A 21,905-nucleotide genomic window follows, 5' to 3' on the forward strand; every position below is an offset into this window, starting at 1 on the left:
TGAGGTATTTGAGGTAGATATGTACATGAAGGCAGGATAAAGTGACTAGGCATCAGGATAGATAATAATAAGGTATTTGAGGTAGATATGTACATGAAGGCAGGATAAAGTGACTAGGCATCAGGATAGATAATAATAAGGTATATGAGGTAGATATGTACATGAAGGCAGGATAAAGTGACTAGGCATCAGGATAGATAATAATGAGGTATTTGGGGTAGATATGTACATGAAGGCAGGGTAAAGTGACTAGGCATCAGGATAGATAATAATGAGGTATTTGAGGTAGATATGTACATGAAGGCAGGATAAAGTGACTAGGCATCAGGATAGATAATAATAAGGTATTTGAGGTAGATATGTACATGAAGGCAGGATAAAGTGACTAGGCATCAGGATAGATAATAATAAGGTATATGAGGTAGATATGTACATGAAGGCAGGGTCAAGTGACTAGGCATCAGGATAGATAATAATGAGGTATATGAGGTAGATATGTACATGAAGGCAGGGTAAAGTGACTAGGCATCAGGATAGATAATAATAAGGTATTTGAGGTAGATATGTACATGATGGCAGGGTAAAGTGACTAGGCATCAGGATAGATAATAATAAGGTATATGAGGTAGATATGTACATGAAGGCAGGGTAAAGTGACTAGGCATCAGGATAGATAATAATAAGGTATTTGAGGTAGATATGTACATGAAGGCAGGATAAAGTGACTAGGCATCAGGATAGATAATAATAAGGTATATGAGGTAGATATGTACATGAAGGCAGGGTAAAGTGACTAGGCATCAGGATAGATAATAATGAGGTATTTGAGGTAGATATGTACATGAAGGCAGGATAAAGTGACTAGGCATCAGGATAGATAATAATAAGGTATATGAGGTAGATATGTACATGAAGGCAGGATAAAGTGACTAGGCATCAGGATAGATAATAATAAGGTATTTGAGGTAGATATGTACATGAAGGCAGGATAAAGTGACTAGGCATCAGGATAGATAATAATAAGGTATTTGAGGTAGATATGTACATGAAGGCAGGGTAAAGTGACTAGGCATCAGGATAGATAATAATGAGGTATTTGAGGTAGATATGTACATGAAGGCAGGATAAAGTGACTAGGCATCAGGATAGATAATAATAAGGTATTTGAGGTAGATATGTACATGAAGGCAGGATAAAGTGACTAGGCATCAGGATAGATAATAATAAGGTATATGAGGTAGATATGTACATGAAGGCAGGGTCAAGTGACTAGGCATCAGGATAGATAATAATGAGGTATATGAGGTAGATATGTACATGAAGGCAGGGTAAAGTGACTAGGCATCAGGATAGATAATAATAAGGTATTTGAGGTAGATATGTACATGAAGGCAGGATAAAGTGACTAGGCATCAGGATAGATAATAATAAGGTATTTGAGGTAGATATGTACATGAAGGCAGGGTAAAGTGACTAGGCATCAGGATAGATAATAATGAGGTATTTGAGGTAGATATGTACATGAAGGCAGGATAAAGTGACTAGGCATCAGGATAGATAATAATAAGGTATTTGAGGTAGATATGTACATGAAGGCAGGATAAAGTGACTAGGCATCAGGATAGATAATAATAAGGTATATGAGGTAGATATGTACATGAAGGCAGGGTCAAGTGACTAGGCATCAGGATAGATAATAATGAGGTATATGAGGTAGATATGTACATGAAGGCAGGGTAAAGTGACTAGGCATCAGGATAGATAATAATAAGGTATTTGAGGTAGATATGTACATGATGGCAGGGTAAAGTGACTAGGCATCAGGATAGATAATAATAAGGTATATGAGGTAGATATGTACATGAAGGCAGGGTAAAGTGACTAGGCATCAGGATAGATAATAATAAGGTATTTGAGGTAGATATGTACATGAAGGCAGGATAAAGTGACTAGGCATCATGATAGATAATAATAAGGTATATGAGGTAGATATGTACATGAAGGCAGGGTAAAGTGACTAGGCATCAGGATAGATAATAATGAGGTATTTGAGGTAGATATGTACATGAAGGCAGGATAAAGTGACTAGGCATCAGGATAGATAATAATAAGGTATATGAGGTAGATATGTACATGAAGGCAGGATAAAGTGACTAGGCATCAGGATAGATAATAATAAGGTATTTGAGGTAGATATGTACATGAAGGCAGGATAAAGTGACTAGGCATCAGGATAGATAATAATAAGGTATTTGAGGTAGATATGTACATGAAGGCAGGGTAAAGTGACTAGGCATCAGGATAGATAATAATAAGGTATTTGAGGTAGATATGTACTTGAAGGCAGGGTAAAGTGACTAGGCATCAGGATAGATACTAATAAGAGTAAAACAAAGAACAGAGTGGCAGCAGCAAATGAGGAGTGTAAAAGTGTGTGCGTGTGTGTGTACAGCATGCGTGTTTGTGTTGTGTCGGTATGGATGTGTGTGTGTGTGTGTGTGGGTATGTAGTGTTTGAATGTGTGAGGGATTTGTGTGGGAGTGACAGTGTAGTGTGAGTGAGTGAGTGTGTATATGGTGTGTGTATATAAAGTCTAGTGAGTGTGTGTAAGGTCAGTGCAAGATAGAGTCAGAGCAGATAGTTCAGGTACCAGTAATTGATATTTATCAGTCTGGCTATTTAGCAGTCTAATGACTTGGGGGTAGAAGCTGTCTCTTGGTCAGAGAGCCGATGCTTCGGTACCATTTTCTGGATGGTAGAAGAGTGAACAGTCTATGACTTGGGAGGCTGGAGTCTCTGGCAATCTTTCGAGCCTTCCTCTGACACCGCCTGATATAGAGGTCCTGGATGGCAGGGAGCTCGGCCCCAGTGATGTTCTGGGCTGTCTAATATCTAGTCAATGGTCTGTGACGTTATTTCTATGGCCTCTGCTTGTCTTCCGTTGTGCTGCCTGCCAAACGTGGCACATGGAGAAGGCAAACAAACTGTCTGAGGCTTTGTTCAGGACGATGGAATTAGATTCACTGCTCATTTAGTCTGACTGTCGCACACACACACTATACGCACGACAGCTTTATTCTGACCCTATTCACAAACGACCTGACATTCAAATCAAACACAAGCACATCCAGGAATAGAAAAGGACTCAAATCCAGGCCGTTTTTCAGTCCGTTGAACAGACACATCTGAAGTCTGAAGTGGCTCCGTTCAATTCGGCGTGAGTTCCATTGGAATGACCATCACTCATAGCAGAGAGGATTGAGGTAATGTGTAAGAATGTTTGCTCATATAACATTTGGTATGAGAAAAAGCTGTTGATACTGTTTTCTTTGATTCACTGGCGCAGTCACTGTGCTGTATATGCGTCATTGGTGAGAGAGAAAGAACTAAGGAGTGAGTGTGAAGAATTCCTTGTGTGGGATGTCTGGTACTTGCTTCTGCTGAATGTGAGAGACTGTTGTGTGGGTGGAGCCAAGGACTTGTGACCCTTGGAAGTGCTTAGTGGGTAGTAGGGGAAAGGCCATGATTTAGACGACCAGGATGTGATTGGTCAAATAGTCAGATAAAATGTAACTTTATTTAAAGTGCATCTAAACGTTTCAGGACACTTGACATCATTAAAATGAAATACACAAAACTAGCTAACTTCTTTAAAGTGTGGATATTCTCAGAAGTTATTGGCTCTTTCCTCAGCTACTGAATGTGATTACTGAAAATAATAAATGAAACAAAATGGCCGTTGGTTAGATGAGCTTTTCAGGCTCATTTAAATTCTTTACAAAGTAGCTCAAACTATGAACAAAATGTTATTTTATAGCTTTTTGGCTTATTTCTTTTTGTCAGTGTTGAATGTTCGGTACAAGGCTGTACTGTGAGATTATATACTGACTTAACTTATAATTCACTTGTGATAATAACCTTTGTGTGTCTCTATGCGATAAGGCTTGTGTGTATGTGCATTGTGCCTTTGTAAATGTGTTTTGTTTGACTACATCTGTCAAGTCTCTTGTGTGTGTCTATGTCCTTGTCTCTGTGTTTATCTACAGAACTTCTAACCATATGCCTCTCCTTGTGTGTTTCAGTTCGACTCAGAGAGTTCAGGCTTCATCAGTACAGAGCGGTTCAGGGACCTGCTGGCAGCCCACGGATCGGAGCTGGACCCTCACAAGCTGGAGGTTCTATTGGCCCTCGCCGACGGCAACGCAGACGGAAAGATCTGCTACCAGGACTTTGTCAACCTGGTGAGAGTTCCGAGTCACTTCATGTTACCATAGTAATTGATAATAGTGATTGTATAAGCATAACATTGATTGTACTGTACACCGATTGGTCATGTTGAGACATATAGCGGAGAGGAAGTGGTCTTATTATATCAACCCTCTATAAAATCATCTACACCACTATCCTCCTTCTACTCACCCAGGTCTCCATGGATATTCCACGGTATTAGACAACACAGCTTGGTCTAAATTGGCAATTTCACGCGTCGTCTAGCACCTGTTGTGTTTCAGGTGAGAGGTTGAACTCTTGACCCTGGACGGTGAAGTCATCTGGAGAAATAATAAATAGTTTGGAAAGGTGAAAAGTTGTGGCCGGTAGGGGGTGGGTTTGTGAAGGTTCCCCAACTCTCCCCTCTCAATTTTTATTTCTCCTATTCTCTCTTTTGTCTTCTCCGCTTCCTTCAAAGCTGTCCATTGTCTTGTACAGTGGGCTGAGAATGGGCCTGTGGGAACTTGTGAAAGAGGATCTTTGATTGGTCGGTCTAGGTCATGTGACAGGTCAAAGGTCAAGGCGAGGAACTGGAAGTGGGACAGAGAGGAATGAGGAACATGTACTCAAGTGATACGTGTGTGCGTATGTATGTGTGTGTGTTGGGGGGTGTGGCTGCTATTGTTACCCACAAAGACCACCCCTCACCCCCCTGGCTTTCACATTCACTGGAACCACAACAGAAGCCAAGCAGGGTGAGGGAAGGATAGATGAGAAGTGGAAGACAGAGACAGGCTTGCTGGGGTTTATTTGCAGTTCCATCTTTACTTTGCTCAGCTGCGTATTCCATAAAGCTGTCAGCGTGATTGGGAGTTATTGCCTCGCTCTCTCTTTTCTCTCTTTCTACTTTTCCTTCTCTCTCTCGCTCTCTTTATCTCCCTGCCCCTTCTGTCCCTCTCCCTCCCTCTCCTCTCTCTCCCTCTCTCTTCCTCTCGCTCCTCTCCCTGACAGTATCTCCCAGTATAACAGTAGATTGTCCCTGGTCCCACAGTCCTTCTTGGATAAATACCAATCTCTCTCTACCCTGCTCTCTTCTTCGCTGTCGGTGAATAGATAGAACGTCACTCCCTTTCTCTCTCTTTTGATTGAAAATAAGAGGAGCAGAGGAGAAGAATCGCCCCTGCGCTGCTGGAAGAAAGAAGACTGTCTTTATGCGGTTGGGCCACGTGGGGTGACCTGGAGAGGAATGTGTGTGTGTGTGTGTGTGTGTGTGTGTGTGTGTGTGTACGTTTGGTACCGTTTGATCCCACTCTCTGTTGACTTTGGGCTGGGAGTGGCCATGGTAACCTACAGTCATGAAGAATCCCACACTATCTCTTGACTGCAATCAAGACTCACATAATTGGAGATCTGTTCAATTTGAATGGTCATTATAGATTGAAGAATGGTGCTATTGTAAACTACTTTTAGGATCGGAAAGAGAAAGAGATAAATGTGCGAATGAGAGAGAGCGAGAGAGAGAGGGAGAGGAATCAGGGAGGGAGAGAGAGAGAGGGACTTGTCCACATTCCATGTTCTATAGGAGGACATGAATATTGCTGATCTGGGTAGAAGGGCTGCGTTGTCAGGCAGCTGCTGCCAGTACTTGAGACGAGCAGAAGGGCTCAGCGGTTGCTAGGTGATGACGGAGGCATTCTGTTGCTGGGGCGAGGTGGGAGGGTATGGCAGCGTGGTTGCTGTCACAGTGGGATGAAGGATGGGGGGGCTCATGAGTTAAGGGAGCTATGACGACACAATGGGGCGTTGTAGGGAAGCCAGCAATAGTGTCAAGACCTGTATGGCTGGAATTTCTCCTCATTGAAAATAGACAATTATTTTATGGCCATGTTTCTATGAAGTTTCTGTTGCTCACATAAGAGAACTAAATTACTTATTGCAATGAAAGTCTCACCGAATGGACTGACTGTCCAATAAGCCTGACCTGCAGATGGACACTGGGTAGTTGATTATGTATTTTGACTGACACCTGCACTTGTGCTCATAACAGTCTCACTCTCTCCATCTCTCTCTCTCTCTCTCTCTCTCTATTCCTCTCTCTCTCTCTCTCCCCTCTCCCATCCCTCCTTCTCTATAAATCTCTCTCTACTTCTCCCCCCTCCCTGCTAGATGTCCAACAAGCGCAGCAACAGCTTCCGGCGGGCCATCCTGCAAGGGAGTCGTCAGTTGAAGGGGGCCGGGGCCCTGGGGGAGGAGGTGGGTCTGGGTCTGTCCCAGAGGCTGGTGAGGCACATCGCCTATGAGACCCTGCCCCGGGAGATCGACAGGAAGTGGTACTTCGACAGCTACACCTGCTGCCCACCACCCTGGCTCATCCTGGCTATCACCATTGCTGAGGTAACGTTCCACTCATGGATGGGTAAATCGTAAATTCTACTTCAGTCAAATTTCCCTTAGTCATGCATGAATGTCAATGGGAGACTAAGTGAATATTCGACTGAAGTGTAAAGTTAGGCCGTGTCCCTGAGAGATTTAGGGCTTAGGTTCTTCTAGCATCTCTGATTAGGGTTTGATGCTGTAAAGTATTGGTTTTGATAACAAAGAGAACTCTATCGTTCAACTTCTGTTTTCAAGATAGGGTGAATTGCCTTTTGTACAGTTGTTTTTTATTTTCTTCTAACTTGGTAGGACTGGGAGATAGCTACAGTATCATTTATCTTTTGCCCTTGGCTTCAACTCTCCGTCGAGATTTGCCTTAGAAATCAGTCTAGACTATTGTGAAACGCTACATTCTTCATGGAGACAACCTAAATATCTCTGTGAAAACTAAAACGTATCTCTTAGACTAGTACCCAGGCTAGATCTTATATTCCTCAACAATAACTTCCCCTCCCGTCCTCTAGGTGGCAGTGTTCATGTACTATGGCCTGCAGTTGGACCGTTGGGTGCTGCAGGTGTCCAGTCCCCACTTCCTGAGGGGCCCACTGCCATACCACCCCAAGCTACGGATTCAGGCCTGGAGATACCTCAGCTACGCCTTCATGCACACAGGGTGGGTACCTAGCCTGGCTCGGGGAGGGTAAGACTATGCCCTCCTATAATCAGACTATGTCCAAATATACATACTTGCATACTACTTAGTATTTGGTGATGTATTGACTGTGCATGCTAATGCTAAGTATGAATATTGGGACAGTCTGATCAAATCAAATGTATTTATAAAGCCCTTCTTACATCAGCTGATATCTCAAAGTGCTGTACAGAAACCCAGCCTAAAACCCCAAACAGAAAGCAATGCTTTCTAAAACTCCCTAGAAATGCCAGAACCTAGGAAAAAACCTAGAGAGGAACCGGGCTATGAGGGGTGGCCAGTCCTCTTCTGGCTGTGCCGGGTGGAGATTATAACAGAACATGGGCAAGATGTTCAAATGTTCATAGATGACCAGCACGGTCAAATAATAATAATCACAGTGGTTGTCGAGGGTGCAACAGGTCAGCACCTCAGGAGTAAATGTCAGTTGGCTTTTCATAGCCGATCATTCATAGTATCTCTAGAGAGTTGAAAACAGCAGGTCTGGGACAGGTAGCACGTCCGGTGAACAGGTCAGGGTTCCATAGCCGCAGGCAGAACAATTGAAACTGGAGCAGCAGCACAGCCAGGTGGACTGGGGATAGCAAGGGGTCATCAGGCCAGGTAGTCCTGAGGCATGAGGCATGAGAGAGATGAGAGAGGAGAGAGAAAGAAAGAAAGAGAGAGGAGAGAGAAAGAAAGAAAGAAAGAAAGAAAGAAAGAAAGAAAGAAAGAAAGAAAGAAAGAAAGAAAGAAAGAAAGAAAGAAAGAAAGAAAGAAAGAGAGAGCATACTTAAATTCAAACAGGACACTGGATAAGACAGGAGAAATACTCCAGATATAACAGACTGACCCTAGCCCCCCGACACATAAACTACTGCAGCATAAATACTGGAGGCTTAGACAGGAGGGGTCGGGAGACACTGTGGCCCCATCCGACGATACCCCCGGACAGGGCTAAACAGGCAGGATATAACCCCACACACTTTGCCAAAGCAGAGCCCCCACACCACTAGAGGGATATCTTCAACCACCAACTTACCATCCTGAGACAAGGCCGAGTATAGCCCACAAAGATGTCTGCCACGGCACAACCCAAGGGGGGGCGCCAACCCAGACAGGGACGGTATGGAAGAGCACCAGTAAGCCAGTGACTCAGCTCCTGTAATAGGGTTAGAGGCAGAGAATCCCAGTGGAGAGAGGGGAACCGGCCAGGCAGAGACAGCAAGGGCGGTTCGATGCTCCAGTGCCTTTCCATTCACCTTCACACTCCTGGGCCAGACTACACTCAATCATAGGACCTACTGAAGAGATGAGTCTTCAATAAAGACTTAAAGGTTGAGACCGAGTCTGCGTCTCTCACATGGGTAGGCAGACCATTCCATAAAATGGAGCTCTATAGGAGAAAGCCCTGCCTCAAGCTGTTTGCTTAGAAATTCTAGGGACAGTAAGGAGGCCTGCGTCTTGTGACCGTAGCGTACGTGTAGGTATGTACGGCAGGACCAAATCGGAAAGATAGGTAGGAGCAAGCCCTTGTAATGCTTTGTAGGTTAGAAGTAAAACCTTGAAATCAGCCCTTGCCTTAAAAAGAAGCCAGTGTAGAGAGGCTAGCACTGGAGTAATATGATCACATTTTTTGGTTCTAGTCAAGATTCTAGCAGCTGTGTTTAGCACTAACTGAAGTTTATTTAGTGCTTTATCCGAGTAGTTGGAAAGTAGAGCATTGCAGTAGTCTAACCTAGAAGTGACAAAAGCATGGATTCATTTTTCTGCATCATTTTTGGACAGAAAGTTTCTGATTTTTGCAATGTTATGTAGGTGGAAAAAAGCTGTCCGTGAAACAGTCTTGATATGTTCGTCAAAAGAGAGATCAGGGTCCAGAGTAACGCTGAGGACCTTCACAATTTTATTTGAGACGACTGTACAACCATCAAGATGAATTGTCAGATTCAACAGAAGAGTTCTTTGTTTCTTGGGACCTAGAACAAGCATCTCTGTCCGAGTTTAAAAGTAGAACATTTGCAGCCATCCACTTGATCAGCCCTCCCCAGGGGCAGACTGGCTATCTGGCATTTCGGGAAAATGTAAGATGGGCTGGTCCATTTTTAGCCCCGTGAGACTGTCTAACTTGGGTTTTTGCACAAAATGATCATTATCTGGATAATAATGGGGGCCTGAAGCGAAATGATTTGCCAGTGTGTTAAAAATGCTAGGGCCGATTTCTGGTCCCAGGCTTCCCCTGGCCCTCCTCGAATCTTAACCTCTGTAACGTTTGTCAATCAATTCCTGGATGATCATGTTAAAGTCATATACAATCCTGCAGTGCATTTGGAAAGTATTCAGACCACTTGACTGTTTCTACATTTTGATACATTACAGCCTTATTCTAAAATGGATAAAATTCTTTTTTCCCCCTCAATCTACACACAATACCCCATAATGACAATGCAACAACTTGTTTTTCGAAATTTTTGCCAATGTATAAAAAAAACAGGAAATATCACATTTCCACAAGTATTCAGACCATTTACTCAGTACTTTGTTGAAGCATCTTTGGCAGTGATTACAGCCTCAATTCTTCTTGGGTATGACGCTACAAGCTTGGCACACCTGTATTTGGGGAGTTTCTCCCATTCTCCTCTGCAGATCCTCTCAAGCTCTGTCAGGTTGGATGGGGAGCGTTGCTGCACGGCTATTTTCAGGTCTCTCCAGAGATGTTCGGTCGGGTTCAAGTCCTGGCTCTAGCTGGGCCACTCAAGGACATTCAGAGACTTGTCCCAAAGCCATTCCTGCATTGTCTTGGCTGTGTGCTTAGGGTTGTTGTCCTGTGAACCTTCGCCCCAGTCTGAGGTCTTCAGCGTTCTGGAGCAGGTTTTTATCAACGATCTCTCTGTACTTTGCTCTGTTCATCTTTCCCTTGATCCTGACTAGTCTCCCAGTCCATGCCGCTGAAAAACATCCCCACAGCATAATACTGCCACCACCATGCTTCATCGTAGGGATGGTGCCAGGTTTCCTTCAGACGTGATGCTTGGCCAAAGAGTTCAATCTTGATTTCATCAGACCAGAGAATCTTGTTTCTCATAGTCTGAGAGTCCTTTAGGTGCCTTTTGGAAAACTCCAAGAGGGCTGTCATGTGCCATTTACTGAGGAGTGGTTTCCATCTGGCCACTCTACCATAAAGGCCTCATTGGTGGAGTGCTGCAGAGATGGTTGTCCTCCACAGAAGAACTCTAGAGCTCGGGTTCTTGGTCACCTCCCTGACCAAGGCCCTTCTCCCTCCATTGCTCAGTTTGGCCAGGAGGCCAGCTCTAGGAAGAGTCTTGGTGCCTCCAAACTTCTTCCATATAAGAATGATGGAGTCCACTGTGTTCTTGGGGAACTTCAATGCTGCAGAAATGTTTTGGTACCTTTACCCAGATCTGTGCCTTGTAGAAACATCTCAAGGATGCACCTGAGCTCGATTTCGAGTCTCATAGCAAATGGTCTGAATACTTATGTAAATAAGGTATTTCTGTTTTTTATGTTTAATACATTTGCAAAAATGTCCAAAAACTGTTTCTGCTTTGTCATTATGGGGTATTGTGTGTAGATTAATGAGGGGGAAAAATTATTTAATACATTTTAGAATAAGGCTGTAACGTAACAAAATGTGGAAAAAGTCAAGGAGTCTGATTACTTTCCGTATGCACTGTATACTGTACATACATTGTCATATCTACTCTATGGCTCTGTAGAGTAGTGTTTCTCAATCTATTCCTGGGTGTGTGTGTGTCATGACATCACTTAAGTATCAGCTGTCTCCTTTCCAAATGATTATGCTCCCATGATTATATCCTGATGAAGACAGCTTGTCTGTCAAAACGTTGGATATTAGGTTATTAAATTATTGCACCTGAGCTCCTAGTGTGCGGCTCTCCTTTAATTTTTAAGTGTTGTACTCCCCTAGCCAGCACCTCGCCTAAATAGGTGTACGTTTCTTTCGCCTCTAGATTATGCTCCCACACACATCACATCTGCCTCCTCATGAGAGCACATGGTCATTGCAAGCCATCCATTATTAAACACACACACACACACACAGCTCTGAGAGAGGCGGAGGCTGCTGGGAATTTAACCAAATATCTAACGTCCCAAAGCTCTTGCTCTCTATCAGCAGTGTGTGTAGGAGAGGTCGTTCAGTGTTGTGACTGCCACACACACACACAGAATCCACACACGTGTCCTTTATGCCCACAGGGCCCGTACCCACAGGGTCCGTGGGTTCCACAGCAGAATCCAAAACACAGGAGTTCTCCTAGTTCTCCCTCTCTCTCTCTCCCAGCTTAGTGGACATACTTTAACCGTCCCATTTATACCATAGCGACGATAGCATGCCAAAACCAGGCCCCCCAAAAAACAGTGTGTTTCAGCCTCAGATATTATGAACACATTGGTTTAAAACCCCTACAGCGGATGTATCCATAGAAACAAATCCCCAAACCGAATAAAATCTATGAGTTGTTTTGTTGACGCGTACAAGAGCCCTCATGCTGTAATGAGAGAATGAGAGAATCATTCTAGTTGACAATGAGACAAGGGCGATATTGATTGGCTTGTGGAGAAGCAAGGCCCTGTCCAAATACAGAAGGACGTTCCACTGGAGATTAAAAGGACTATTCATTTTCCAGCGCTAACCAGTCCCAGAGGGATGTTTCCGCACACTCTCTCTCTCTCTCACACACACACACACACACACACACACACACACACACACACGTTCCAATGAGAAGACATCCCGTTGTCTTCTAACAGTGGCACAGACAAATACATGGATCACTGTCATTCTCTAGACAACCACAAAGGAAAACAAAGAACGCAATGCTGTTTTCACTGGGCTGCTGTACAGTACACTCAATGCCAGCTTAAAGGCGGGAAAATAAGTCAAATCCTGCTTTAACGTTGATGAAAACATAAGGAGTTAAGCAGCCAAAACGTGATTAAACAGAGATGCGGTTCAAATCATAAGTGGCTGGGAAACGGCTTAGTCTTTGGTCAATGGTAATCTACTAAATTTGTAGATTTCTAGACCCCCTAAAAACAATTACAAAAATAATACAGATAAAACAAGGTGTCCTAGACCTACCAGACAGAGCAGCTAGTCCTACCTGTAAGGTTAGTGGAGTGTTGTCCTGTGCTGTTTCTGGGCTGATATGTGCATTCTGTTTTGTGTTGTTGTCGATTGGAAGGGATCAGCAGTGTTGTTGAACCAGTGAAGGGATTACATTGTGGAGGGGTGTAATATGTCGGACTTATCACAGTCAGAGAGATCACTACACGGCCGGTCAGATAGATTAGGAGAGGAGGGACACTGTAAAAGCCTGTTAGGGATCCAGCACCATCGTTGGCATGAGAGGACAAAACTAAAATCTCAGCCAATGATGACAACTCATCAAATGTGTCAACTGCCAGCACATGGCAGCAGGAGCCAAGCAATGCTGGATCAATACTGAGACATCATCTACAAAAGGTTTACCGGAGGTTTATTGGTGTGTTCCCAGAATGTTGATGAACTAACACTAGAGCCAAAAGCAGTGGATAGCACAGCTGCAATACAGTTGGCCTAGTTCGGATGTTGTAGTAAAGCCTACATGCTAACTCCTTTCCCTCCAGAAGCATATTATCCCAAGTCACCATTGGCCCTTAGTCATGTGTTGTTGTTGATAATGGCGGTATGAGCTGCTTCCTAGAGCTACTGTAAGTCCCCCCAGGAGAGACTATAACAGTATGTTCACTGGATATCAATTTATGTTAAATGTCTTACATGCTCTGTGGGCACGATTATCTTTCAGCAACACATTGCAATCCCTCCCTTCCTCCATCCATCCATCTATCCATCTGTCACGTCCTGACCCTTGTAAGAGGTAATTTTCTATAGTAGATGGGTCAGGGAGTGAATGGGTGTTTGGTTGGTTTTCTTGTTTTCTATTTCTAGGTTTTGTGTTCTAGGTTTTCTATTTCTATGTTGTTGTTTTTTGGGTTGATCTCCAATTGGAGGCAGCTGGTCCTCGTTGCCTCTGATTGGAGATCATATTTAAGTAGGGGGTTTTTCCTTTTGGGTTTGTGGGTTGTTAATTTTGAGTAGTGTGTTTTCCTCTCTGCGTCACGGTTTGTTGTTTTTTATATTTCAAGTGTTTGGTGTATTGCAACGTTTCACTATAAATAAAAAGATGTGGAACTACAACCATGCTGCGCGTTGGTCCGATCATTCTGACAGCCGTGACACCATCACTTTCTATGACCATCGAGTTGGGCTAATTTAATGACAATGAATTTAGTCTGGTGCTCATTGAGCGAGAGGTTACTGATATAGATTAAATTACTTTATGTCACTTCCTCTCCTACAAACGGATTCTAAAAGCTATACAGGCATCCAATATAGGGACTTAAAAAAAAATGTCCGGCCCATATTCATAGAACATCTCAGAGTAGGAATGCTGATCTTGGATCAGTTTGACCTTTTAGATCATAATTCATGAGATTACATGAACAGGGGGACCTGATCCTAGATCAGGCCTCCTACTTCCAGGATTGAAACATTGCTCTACAGATAAAATAGGTAATATGACCATAAACTGTATATGACGGTGGATGCGTCCTGTCCTCTAACTGACGGCTGTGTGTTGTGACCCAGCAGCATAGAACACCTGGGTCTGAACATGGCCATGCAGCTGCTGGTGGGAGTCCCTCTTGAGATGGTTCATGGAGCGCTGAGGATAGGACTGGTCTACGTGTGTGGTGTACTGGCAGGTGAGTACTGGATTAGGGTACACACAGACTGACGGATGGACACACACACAGTGCACACACACACACACACACACACACACACACACACACACACACACACACACACACACACACATTCAACCCCCTGCTATCGGGCTTGTGTTTGGATCACAGTTATTCAGAAAACACGTATGTCTGGGACAGATGGGCTTGTGTTCTGACAGGCTTTCTTGTTGAGCATCAATGTTCCCCCACTGGTCCAGAACAACGGAGAGAGCGGGAAGTGAATCATCTTAAAACACACTCCAGAGAGAGAGAGAGAATGGGGGAGCGAGAGAGGGAAGGAGGGATTGAGGGAGGGAGGTAAAGGAGAGAACGCAAGGGATAAAGAGAGAGAGAAGGGGAGAGAGAGAAGGGGAGAGAGAGAGAGTGAGAGAGAAAGAGACTTGTCCATGTTCCATAGGAAGTCCATGAATATTGAAAGAGAGCAAAAGGACCAAACCTACTGGGATGTTATGCATCAGAGAGAGGAAGAGGACCAAGCCTACTGCGATGTTATGCATCAGAGAGAGGAAGAGGACCAAGCCTACTGGGATGTTATGCATCAGAGAGAGGAAGAGGACCAAGCCTACTGGGATGTTATGCATCAGAGAGAGGAAGAGGACCAAGCCTACTGGGATGTTATGCATCAGAGAGAGGAAGAGGACCAAGCCTACTGGGATGTTATGCATCAGAGAGAGGAAGAGGACCAAGCCTACAGGGATGTTATGCATCAGAGAGAGGAAGAGGACCAAGCCTACAGGGATGTTATGCATCAGAGAGAGGAAGTGGACCAAGTCTACTGGGATGTTATGCATCAGAGAGAGGAAGAGGACCAAGCCTACTGGGATGTTATGCATCAGAGAGAGGAAGAGGACCAAGCCTACTGGGATGATATGTATCAGAGAGAGGAAGAGGACCAAGCCTACTGGGATGTTATGCATCAGAGAGAGGAAGAGGACCAAGCCTACAGGGATGTTATGCATCAGAGAGAGGAAGTGGACCAAGCCTACTGCGATGTTATGCATCAGAGAGAGGAAGAGGACCAAGCCTACTGGGATGATATGTATCAGAGAGAGGAAGAGGACCAAGCCTACTGGGATGTTATGCATCAGAGAGAGGAAGAGGACCAAGCCTACAGGGATGTTATGCATCAGAGAGAGGAAGTGGACCAAGCCTACTGCGATGTTATGCATCAGAGAGAGGAAGAGGACCAAGCCTACTGGGATGATATGTATCAGAGAGAGGAAGAGGACCAAGCCTACAGGGATGTTATGCATCAGAGAGAGGAAGTGGACCAAGCCTACTGGGATGTTATGCATCAGAGAGAGGAAGAGGACCAAGCCTACAGAGATGTTATGCATCAGAGAGAGGAAGAGGACCAAGCCTACTGGGATGTTATGCATCAGAGAGAGGAAGAGGACCAAGCCTACTGGGATGTTATGCATCAGAGAGAGGAAGAGGACCAAGCCTACTGGGATGTTATGCATCAGAGAGAGGAAGAGGACCAAGCCTACTGGGATGTTATGCATCAGAGAGAGGAAGAGGACCAAGCCTACTGTGATGTTATGCATCAGAGAGAGGAAGAGGACCAAGCCTACTGGGATGTTATGCATCAGAGAGAGGAAGAGGACCAAGCCTACTGGGATGTTATGCATCAGAGAGAGGAAGAGGACCAAGCCTACAGAGATGTTATGCATCAGAGAGAGGAAGAGGACCAAGCCTACTGGGATGTTATGCATCAGAGAGAGGAAGAGGACCAAGCCTACTGGGATGTTATGCATCAGAGAAAGGAAGAGGCTTTGAAGGCAAATGTCATCGCTAGCTCCCTAGTGACATTAGTTGCTAATGTCATTTGAGTGCCCAGGGCTCCCCTCTCTCCCTCTGCCCCTCTCCCTCCTCTCTCCCCTCTCCCCCATGGCCCAGCGCGGCTTGGCTCAGTATAGCTCAGTGCTCACTAGATTACCATGTGACCATGGGGTATGTTCTACACTTCCTGCTCATCATGCAGTGTACATGAGGAGTGGAGCGATAATCCAGCTTTAGCTTGAACTACCTCTGGAGCCAAACAAACATTATCAGGGATTTCTGTCTGCTGCCCTCTGGAAACGAAATGCTCAGGAAACATTCGGAGTGGAAATATTTGGATGAACATTGTTGATGTTTGGGGATATTTAGCAAGGATATAACAGCCTGTGAGTGGGTGGGAATAAACTGTAGAAGTGCCGGGGATTGCCAGCAGAGAGTGTATTTTGTACCTTTATTTAACTAGGCAAGTCAATTAAGAACAAATTCTTATTTACAATGACGGCGTAACCCAGACAGCGCTGGGCCAATTGTGCGCCGCCCGATGAGACTCCTGATCACGGCCGGTTGTGATACAGCCCGGGATTGAACCAGGGTCTGCAGTGACACTTCTAGCACTGAGATGCAGTGCCTTAGACCGCTGTGCCACTAGGGAGCCCTATTCTGTGTGTGTGTAAAGTTTGTGTGTGTGTTTATTTTACCTCGGCGTGTGTGTTAGTGGAGATAAATATTGTATATATGTATGAGGTTTTATATCTGGTTGTGTATGAAGATGGGTGTGTACACAGAAGCCTTTTGGCCCCAGCTGTGGTTGCCTGTAGCTAAAACCCCCTCCCCACACACACACACACACACACACACACACACACACACACACACACACACACACACACACACACACACACACACACACACACACACACACACGGTGGTGGTACTGAGAGGGCCACTGTCCCCACGGGAACCTGCTGGTTAATTAGATATCGACCCACTGGAAGGAGGTGTGTGTGTGTGTGTGTGTGTGTGTGTGTGTGTGTGTGTGTGTGTGTGTGTGTGTGTGTGTGTGTGTGTGTGTGTGTGTGTGTGTGTGTGTGTGTGTGTGTGTGTGTGTGTGTGTGTGTGTGTGTGTGGAGGTTGTCTTCTGTGTTGTTTTGTCTGGGATAATGTTGTCATGGTGGAGAGAAGTGCTCAGCTGTACCAACAAGCTCAGGGTCAGAGGTCAAAAGGGACTCAGGTGTCCAGCGAGAGGTCAATACTCAATATGGGCTTTTAAGGCTGTAATACAAATCAAATCAAATGTTATTTGTCACATGCGCCAAATACAACGCGCCAAATGTCACCTTATAGTGAAATGCTTACTTACAAGCTCCTAACCAACAATGCAGTTTTAAGAAAATACCTACAAAAATTATAAATAAAAGTAACAAATAATTAAAGAGCAGCAGTAAAATAACACTAGTGAGGCTATATACAGGGGTACCTGTACAGAGTCAATGTGCTGAGGCACCGGTTAGTTGAGGTAATTGAGGTAATATGAACATGTAGGTAGAGTTGTTATTAAAGTGACTTATGCATAGATAATAACAGAGAGTAGCAACAGCGTAAAAGATTGGGGGGGGGGGGCAATGCAAATAGTCACTTAGAGAGACTCATGATCGAACGCAGACACAAACAACAAAAACACACATATGTTTTACTATACTTGTTGGGACCTAAAATTGATTTCCATTCAAAATCCTATTTTCCTTAACCCCTAACCCTAAATCCTAACCCTTACCCTAATTCCCTACCCTATTTGTAACCCTAAACCTAACCCCTAAGCCTAAAATATTTTTTTGTCCTTGTGGGGGCCAGCGAAATGTCCCCTTGTTTTACTACCCTTGTGGGGACTTTTGGGGATGTCCTGTATCCAGTCTACCTGTCTATGCTGATGAGTAGCACTGATGCTGTGTAGCTAATGTGGCCAAACGTAGTTTTCCCTCATTGGCAGCAGGATTCACCTCTGTGTCCTAGTTTGGAAGTTTAACCAACAAACAAGATAGATGACAAGTCAGTTTCTCACCCAACAACTGACCCAGAGGGCCTCCAGAGAGACTACAAAGGGAAGGAAGTCCTTTAGTGGGTGTGGGGGTTGTTACAGTGATAAAACAATAATATTAACAGAGATAATTGTGGTAATAATGGTCTTCCCATCTGTCTACACACACACACCTTGAGCAGAGGAACCAGGGTGGTGTGTGTTGTCTAACGGGTGTGTGTGTGTCTTTCTGTGTGTGTATTTCTCTCTCGCTATCTCTGTGTGTGTTACTATGTGTGTGTGTGTGTGTGTGTGTGTGTGTGTGTCTCAGGAAACATGTAATCATCAGCATTGATCTCCACTCAGTGATTGATGCTTAAATACATTTTAATTACACACACACCACCTCTGCTTTGATCTAAATGACACCTGGTAACAGCCTACTTCAGGAGGAGCACTAACTACTACAACTAGTTCAGCTATTTCAGATAACAGTACATTCATACTTTTGGCTGCTTGGTCTCTCTCTCTCTCTGTGTGTGTGTGTGTGTGTGTGTGTGTGTGTGTGTGTGTGTGTGTGTGTGTCTTCAGTGTCTCGTTGCTCTCTCTTTTAGTCTGACATACAGTACTTCCTCACTGTCCTCCTTGAAGGAATATTAATGTTACACTAAAAAAGGTAGATCCGATTTGTCCTACATCTCCCTCAAATCACTGACAGAAAGGAACCGTTATCAACATGGGAATGGAGCCTCTGTTGTGTGTGTGTGTACATATGTACATGCATGTTAATTTGTATGACTTCACATATGCAGTGGGGTAAAGTACTTAATTAAAAATACTTTAAAGTACTACTTAAGTTGTTTTCGGGGCGCATTTGTACTTTGCTATTCATATTTTTATAATGTACTTTTTACTCCATACATTTTATCTGACACCCAACAGTTACATTTTGAATGCTTAGCAGGACAGGAAAATGGTCCAATTCTCACACTTATCAAGAGAACATCCCTGGTCATCCCTACTGTTTCTGATCTGGCGGACTCACACATGCTTCATTTGTAAATGATGGCTGAGTGTTGGAGTGTGTTCCTGGCTATCCATAAATTACAAAAAAAAAGAAAATTGTGCTGTCTAGTTTGCTTAGTATAAGGAATGTGAAATGATTTATACTTTTACTTTTGATACTTAAGTATCAAAAGTAAATGTAATTGCTGAAATATACTTAAGTATATTTAAAACCAAATCATTTTAGACTTTTACTCAAGTAGTATATTACTTGATGACTTTCACTTTTACTCAAGTATGAAAATGTGGTACTTTTTCCACCACTGCATATGTGTGGCAGGGCTCACCCCTGGCTGTTTTCCTTCCAGAAATAGCAGCCTGATTGTGATGTTGCTGCAGTGGGCTAAATCGGAGTCACACAGAGTGATTCTTGGTAGTATAAAACAAATCTACTTTGAAACAAAAGTATACACCTCACACACACGGTTATGGGCTTAAAGAGGACACCTGTACCATGTCAGATATACTGTTGAATGTATTCCATTTAGAGTTTGCATCCCAATATTACACTTTATATACGTCACAGAAGACTGAAATATAACAAAACCGTTTGAAATAGAAACACCGGATTTTCGGCGGGATGTTTGAAATAATGTTGATTAATTTGGAAAAATATGAATAACATTCCACCAATGAGGCCACTAGGTCATTTGACTGCAGGATAGGGCTACTATTGTGAAGCTCCCACAGAGCAGACTCTTCATGACAGCAGCCATACCCACACACACACACACACACACACACACGCAGTGGAGATCATTCATCACCCCACATGTTCCCCAGTGCTGCGTAGGCAGGTGCGTCTCATGTAGTTAGCATCCATAATTCAAGCAAGCCAGCCAATGGACGCAGAGCTAAGGAGTGGGGAGAATACACCCCTGGGGTATAGTGTGTGTGGGTAGGTGGGCGAGCGTGCGTGTACACTTGTGTGTGTCTGCGCACACATACCCGCATATAGAGTGTGTTAGAACTCCTTTGTCCACACACCTTCCTAGGGAACACTAGGAACTCTCTCTCTCTATGTGTAATTCAAAACTCCCTCTCAGCAAGCAGTTCTCTATTGCTCTGGTTGTGTCTGTTGTTCAGGTTGTGTCTGTTGTTCAGGTTGTGTCTGTTGTTCTGGTTGTGTCTGTTGCTCCGGTTGTGTCTGTTGCTCCGGGTGTGTCTGTTGCTCCGGCTGTGTCGGTTGCTCTGGCTGTGTCTGTTGCTCCGGCTGTGTCTGTTGCTCTGGTTGTATTACACCAATTTTCACTGGGTATTCAATCTTTCACTTGCCCCATACTCACTCCTATCAATGCCTGGTTGACTCTTCTGTGAATGGGCTGAATTGGTGCCACCAGTGGTAAGCTCTATTCAGTGTAACACCAAGAGTCTACTAACAGACCGTGTTGATACGTATTATTCTGAAAATGATCAATGCTGTCTCATTGACCAATGTAAGCCTCTGTTTTTGCTTCAATACAACGACAAAAAACATCAGGAGTGACTGAGTTCATATACAGTATGTACTGTTTCTACCCGTGAATGTTATTTATTTGAAGCTGCTCATTGAACCAATTATCATTATTGGAAGCTTCTCTGAGATACATTATAGCTATGGATATGAATTGACATATTCAATATGAATTGCCCTATTGATACAGTGAATATGAAGGTGATTGATTATTTGATTGATTCTAACCTCTGACCTCTGACCCTGGCAGGCTCCCTGGCCGTCTCTGTCACTGATATGACTGCTCCGGTGGTGGGGTCGTCAGGAGGAGTCTACGCCCTGGTCTCAGCACACCTGGCTAACGTTGTCATGGTAAGGATGTGTGTCTGTGTGTGCGTGTGTGTGCGTGCGTGCCTGTCAGAGCAGCCCTTTTGTCATGAGATTGATATCATTCTCAGACATACATCATGTGGCAGCAAAGCAGGGCATTCTGGGGCCCAGTCTATGGATTCCATACATTCCTGCCTTTCAGCTTTCCCATTTACAAAGAGTGGAAGGGTGTGTCGATTATCTAGTGTTGAAAGTGTGTGTGTGTGTTGCACGTGAGTGTGTGGGCACTGCGTAGTGTTAGAGTGTAATTAGATAATTGTCATATAACTTGATTTTCTCCCATTCTGAGGCTGCAAGTAAATTCACCTTTGACCTTAGCTGTGCTCTGATTGGTTCAATCCATGCATACTACCCTACAAGGTTATAACCTTAAAAGTAGGGGCCATAAGGCCATACTGCTGTCTATATAATTGGATGGTCCCTGTCATCGAATATTTACACCGGTGGGCCCTTTACAATCCTCGGGGGTGCTTCCTCCTCTCAGACAAATTTCCTACAACAGCAAGAAAAGGGAGAAGGTCAAGGGTCATCACATGATGTCTTTGTTGGCTCTGAAAGCTATCATGGAAGGGGAAAGATATGTTATTGTTGTAATCTATGTGTCACTCTGAATGTTGACAGTTCTGTAAGTCGCTTTGGATATAGAAAGTGTCTGTTACATTACTATCTTATGTAGGAAATGAAAGAGGCTTAGTGTCATGGATTGAAGTATCATTATTAATAGGGCCAGGAGTTTTTCCTGGTCAGGTAACATGGTCAGGGACAAACCCAGGTCCATGTTATCTAACATGGGGAAAACCCCTGGCCTGAATCATAAACCCTTTATCTTGCTCTCTCTCTCTCTCTCTCTCTTTCTCTCTCTCTCTCTCCTTTTCTCATCAACTCACTCTGCTCCTCTCTCCCCAGAACTGGTCGGGTATGAAATGTCAGTTTAAGCTGTTTCGGATGGCCATGGCTCTGGTCTGCAGTAAGTCTGTGTAAACTCAAGTTTCTCTATATTCAAATCCTATCTGAGATACCCCAGTCAGTCCCTACAGTGCTGTGTGACTAGCCACAGCCTGCAGGTAACCAAAACCAACCTGCGGTTCATTTGGATCGTTAAAAAACTAAGT

The 21,905-nt window shown here is 44.1% G+C and overlaps 1 protein-coding gene across 3 annotated transcripts in view; it reads left to right on the plus strand.

Moving 5' to 3' along the window:
- The window catches only part of LOC115208746 (rhomboid-related protein 3), a 59,078-nt gene that overhangs the window by 35,717 nt on the left and 1,456 nt on the right, over positions 1 to 21,905 (plus strand). For all 3 annotated transcript variants that reach the window (XM_029777073.1, XM_029777074.1, XM_029777075.1), the window contains 6 exons: positions 4,083 to 4,241; positions 6,376 to 6,603; positions 7,110 to 7,258; positions 13,953 to 14,065; positions 20,675 to 20,775; positions 21,700 to 21,760. In XM_029777073.1, the coding sequence (XP_029632933.1) occupies positions 4,083 to 4,241; positions 6,376 to 6,603; positions 7,110 to 7,258; positions 13,953 to 14,065; positions 20,675 to 20,775; positions 21,700 to 21,760 (811 nt within the window). The remainder of the gene's footprint in view (positions 1 to 4,082; positions 4,242 to 6,375; positions 6,604 to 7,109; positions 7,259 to 13,952; positions 14,066 to 20,674; positions 20,776 to 21,699; positions 21,761 to 21,905) is intronic.

Source organism: Salmo trutta, chromosome 14 (genome assembly GCF_901001165.1).
Source record: "Salmo trutta chromosome 14, fSalTru1.1, whole genome shotgun sequence".
Classification (NCBI taxonomy): Eukaryota; Metazoa; Chordata; class Actinopteri; order Salmoniformes; family Salmonidae; genus Salmo; species Salmo trutta.